The 4,542-nt window shown below is 53.0% G+C and overlaps 1 protein-coding gene across 1 annotated transcript; it reads right to left on the reverse strand.

The window, feature by feature from the left end:
- Positions 1–1,848: 1,848 nt before the first annotated feature.
- Positions 1,849–2,454, reverse strand: LOC109817820 (uncharacterized). The gene has a single exon (XM_083067320.1). The coding sequence runs from the start codon at positions 2,452–2,454 to the stop codon at positions 1,849–1,851; it is 606 nt and encodes a 201-aa protein (XP_082923446.1).
- Between the last annotated feature and the right edge of the window lie 2,088 nt (positions 2,455–4,542).

Consider the following 4,542-nt stretch of genomic DNA (forward strand, 5'->3'; position numbering starts at 1 on the left):
CGCATATGCCTCGGTGGATCTCCTCGATGACATAGGCTGCCTGAGGTGCAGTTAAGCACTTGAGTAGTGGGGTGGAGATGCCACGTTTGAACAGTTCATTTCCGACAATCACGAACTTAGCCGACCTCAACCTCATCTTCCGAGCTTCGTCCTTGTCTTCGGGCAAAACTCCTGCTTTCAAGTAGCTCCAGATGCCTGGTCTTCACTGTTGCTGGTGTTGACGACCTTGTCATCTAAGCTGGGTGAATGCAAGGTCTCTTGGATTATGGTCCGATGTTGTCCAGGGCGTTTGGTGCTGGCGAGTTTTGATAGGAGATCAGCCCTAGTGTTCTGTTCTCGTGGTACATGATGTATAGTGAACTCGTCGAAGGACGAGATCTGTTGTGATGCCACGTGGAAGTACCACTGTAGGAGAACGTCCATGGCCTGGTATGTTCTGCTGAGCTGCTCTACCATGAGTTTCGAGTCGCTGTTGCAACTCACTCTCTGAGCCCCGAGGTCATGAGCCAACCTTAGCCCTGCGAGAAGCGCCTCATACTCTGCTTGGTTGTTGGTCACCTTGAAGCTGAACTTGAGGGATTGCTCCAAAGTGACTTGGTTCAGTCCTTCCAAGATGATACCTGCACCACCACCCTTAGAGTTGGAGGACCCGTCAACATGTAAAGTCCATACCTATGGTTCTTCGACTGAGGTTGGCGTGAGTTCGGCTATGAAGTCGGCTAGGCATTGAGCTTTCAGGGCGCCGCGACTTTCGTACTGGATGCTGAACTCGGACAATTCTACCGACCAGGCTATCATCCGTACGGCGAGCTCCAATTTTCTCAGGATCTGCTTGATTGGGTAGTCGATCTTGACGACCACTTGGTGGCTTTGGAAGCTTTTGAACGCCTCCTCGCATTGGTCTGTCCACTCGAAGTTCTTTGGCTTTCGTAGCAGGGTGAAGATGGGCCCTGCCTTGTCCGCCAACCTGGGGATAAAACGGGAAAGGGAGACCAACCTTCCTGCCAGACGTTGGACATCTTTCACGGTCTGGGGGCTCTACATCTGAATGATGGCTTTGCACTTTTCCGGGTTGGCCTCGATCCCCTTGCTAGTGATCATGAAACCAAGGAACTTACCTCCCTGGACACCGAAGACACACTTCTCTGGGTTGAGACGCATGTTGTGTCTCTTGATCTGGCTGAACACCTCGGCGAGGTCGGCAGCATGGTCCGCGGCCGAAGTGGTTTTGACCACCATGTCGTCAACATAGACCTCCATGTTCTGCCCGATCTGCTGGTGGAAAACCTTGTCCATTAGTCGTTGGTAAGTGGCCCCTGTATTCATGAGACCGAAGGGCATCACTCGGTAGCAGTAATTGGCGTGATCGGTGATGAATGATGTGTGCACCTCGTCTGGTGGGTACATCATGATTTAGTTATACCCAGAGTAAGCATCGAGGAAACTAAGGAGGGCATGCCTGGATGCTCCATCGACCGGCCTGTCAATGCTCAGCAAGGGGTATGAGTCCTTGGGGCATGCCTTGTTCAAGTCGGTATAGTCGACGCACATTCGCCACTTCCCCAAGCTCTTTTTTACCAACACCACTTTTGTCAGCCATGTGGTGTACCTAACTTCACGGATGAAGCCGGCATTCAGCAATTTTTGTGTCTCGGAGATGATGGCCTCCCGCCTCTCACCGCCAACTTTTCTCTTCTTCTGGGCCACTGGCTTCGCCTCCTTGTGAATTGCTAACCTGTGATAGATGAAGTCAGCGTCTATACCTGACATGTCAGCACTGGACCATGCAAAGAGGTTGGCATTTTTTAGGATCTCAGCTTCGAGCTGTTGCCGCAACTCCGGACTCAACTACTTGCTAAGTTTTGTGCACTGCCCAGGAAGCTTCCCGATCTGGAGGTCATCGAGCTCGTCGATGGGACTTGGTCGTTCATCATGGGAGTCGGACCTCGGGTCGAGGTCAGTGATATCCGCATGGGTGATGTGAGCCACTGTGGGGGGATCACTTCGGCAACGCTCGTCGGGCGGGGAGACTTTTAGGCTTTCGGCGTAGCACTGCCGGGCTGTCTTCTGATTTGCCTTGACGGAGATAGTCTTGCCTTCACTCCCTGGGAATTTCGTGGTGAGGTGTGGGGTGGACACCACTGCTCCGAGTTGATTTAACGTCGGCCTCCCAATGATTATGTTATAGGAGGTATTGGCTTCCACGAGGAGGTATCGGACCATAATCCTCCTTGTATCCGGAGAGGTTCCGAAGGTCCTCAGCAGGTCCACGTATCCTCGAGTGTGAACTCGCTCTCCTGCAAATCCAACTAGTGGCTCTATGTGAGGCTGGATAAGGGAGTGAGGGATATCTAACCTGAGGAACGTCGGCCAATAGAGGACATCAGCCGAGCTTCCTTGGTCGATCAACGTATTGTGGACCTCCCAGTTGGCGACCTCCACGGCGATGACCATTGGGTCGTCCTAGTTGGGGGAGACGCCAGCGTAGTCATCGTTGGTGAAGGTGATTGGCGGTGAGCTTTGGTGCGAGGCCGAGGTAGCGAAGTGGACGTTGTTGATACTGCGCAAGTGTCTTTTCCAGGCTGAGCTACTGGAGCCTCCTCCTGCAAAGCCACCTGCAATTGTGTTGATTACTCCCCGTAGGAGAGCTGACCCTGTTTCTTGGCTTACCTCGGCTTGCACTGTTCCACCGGCATTTTGCTGAGAGTCAGAGGGTTGGTCCATGCGAGCTCCTGAACCACGACCTCTACCTCATCCTCATCCACCGTAGCCTCCTCTGTGGCTCTGCTGTCGTTGGACGTATTGGCCGAGGTGGCCTGCCTGGATGAGTTCTTCGATACGGTCTCGGAGTGTGCGGCACTCTTCAGTGGTGTGACTGTGGTTTTTGTGGTATCAGTAGTGCTTGGATTTATTTGCACTGTTGGGAGTGTGACCTGGTGGTGGCAGGGTGAGTAGGTTACTATTACTGGCCTCCTCCAGGATGTGTACTCGGGGCATATTCAGGGGAGTGTAGAAGTCATATCTCCCCCCTTACTTGCCCTGGCGGACTTCTTAAACTAGCTGTCATTTGTGACCTTCATCTTGTCTTTGTGACCACTGTCAGGCTTCGCTTGTGATTTTTCGCGAACCTGGTCGCGAAAGGCAGAGTGCTCTTCCATCTGGATGTACCCAGCAGCACGGGCACGGAGCTCGTTCATGTTGCGAGGAGCTTCACGACACAGGCTGTCGACAAACGATTTGGGCTTGAGTGCGCTGAACATGGCGTGTAGGGTGACTTCAGGGTTTAGGTTCCGGATCTTGACCGAGATTCTGGCGAAACGCTCCATGAATGTTCTCAGTGACTCATCGTCGCCCTGCCAGAGACTAGCCAAGGCGGCCGATGTGACATGGTGGGGTCGACTGGTGGCGTACTGGGCCGTGAATTGCTTTACCAGAGTATGGAAGCTGTCGATGGATTCAGCCGGCAATTGGGTGTACCAATTGAGTGCAGCCCCTTTGAGCGAGGTCGGAAAAACCCTACACATAATAGTATCCTCATTAGTGTAAAGGTTTACCTGTGTAGTGTACAGATCGATGTGCTCGTCCAGATCCGTCGTGTCGTCGTAGCGGTCGAGGTGGAGAGGCTTCCAGCCAAAAGGGAGAGGCGTCTCCATGATACCATCCACGAAAGGATGGCGACGAAAACTCATCCAGTTCTCGGGAACCTGGGCAGGGGCAATGCTGACTTCATGGGCCGACCTATTCGTCAGCGCGTGTGACCGATGTGTGGCAGGCCTGGGAGTCGGTGCCCTAGGTGCTGTGTGCGGTTGAGAGACCGAGTGCCCCTCTTCCTCGTGTTGATTTCTCGGTTGGTGGGGTTGATCAGAGGGGCGTCGAGGGAGCTGAGCGCGAATACGCTCATTCACGGCGCGCAGCGCTGCTAGGTCAGCCTCGTTGGCGGTACGCATTGCCGCTAGGTCAGTTTCGTGCTTGGCACGCATGTTTTGTAGATCGGCAACGTGTTGCTGCTGCATCTGCTCGACCTGTTCGATCATTCTTCTCAATGATGCTTCGTTGTCCATGCTTGTCGTATGATCGACGTCGTCTGTTGCTCGTCTGTTATGGCTTCTGGTGAAAACCATAAGAGTGGCCGATAAGAGCTGTCTTGATCGACCCAATGGTGGGCGCCAAATGTTCTTACCGGAGATCGGTCGTAAGGGACGATCTGCTGGGTAAGATCGGCGAGCCTTCTTCACTGTACGCTGATTGCTCCAAGATGGGGGTGGTACCTACAAAAGAGACTCCGATGCCAAAGTTAGGGTTTGTGGGAGTATGAGTCTCGTATAAGTAATGCACGTACCTTGGTGTGAGTTAGGGGTTCGTTGGGCCTTGGGCTCGAGATCAGTTGTGACCTGTCTAAATGTCGAGCTGACGTCGCCTAGCACGTGTCCGAGGTCACTTTGCGCTGAGATGCCGAGTTCGAGCTCGGCCTGGTGGTACGGATAGTACAATTATTATAATAAAAACAATCATGTAAACATTTTAGGGTTAATTGTATAATTT

The sequence above is a fragment of the Cajanus cajan genome, chromosome 11, assembly GCF_000230855.2.
Source record: "Cajanus cajan strain Asha chromosome 11, NIPB_CcT2T_4, whole genome shotgun sequence".
NCBI lineage: Eukaryota > Viridiplantae > Streptophyta > Magnoliopsida > Fabales > Fabaceae > Cajanus > Cajanus cajan.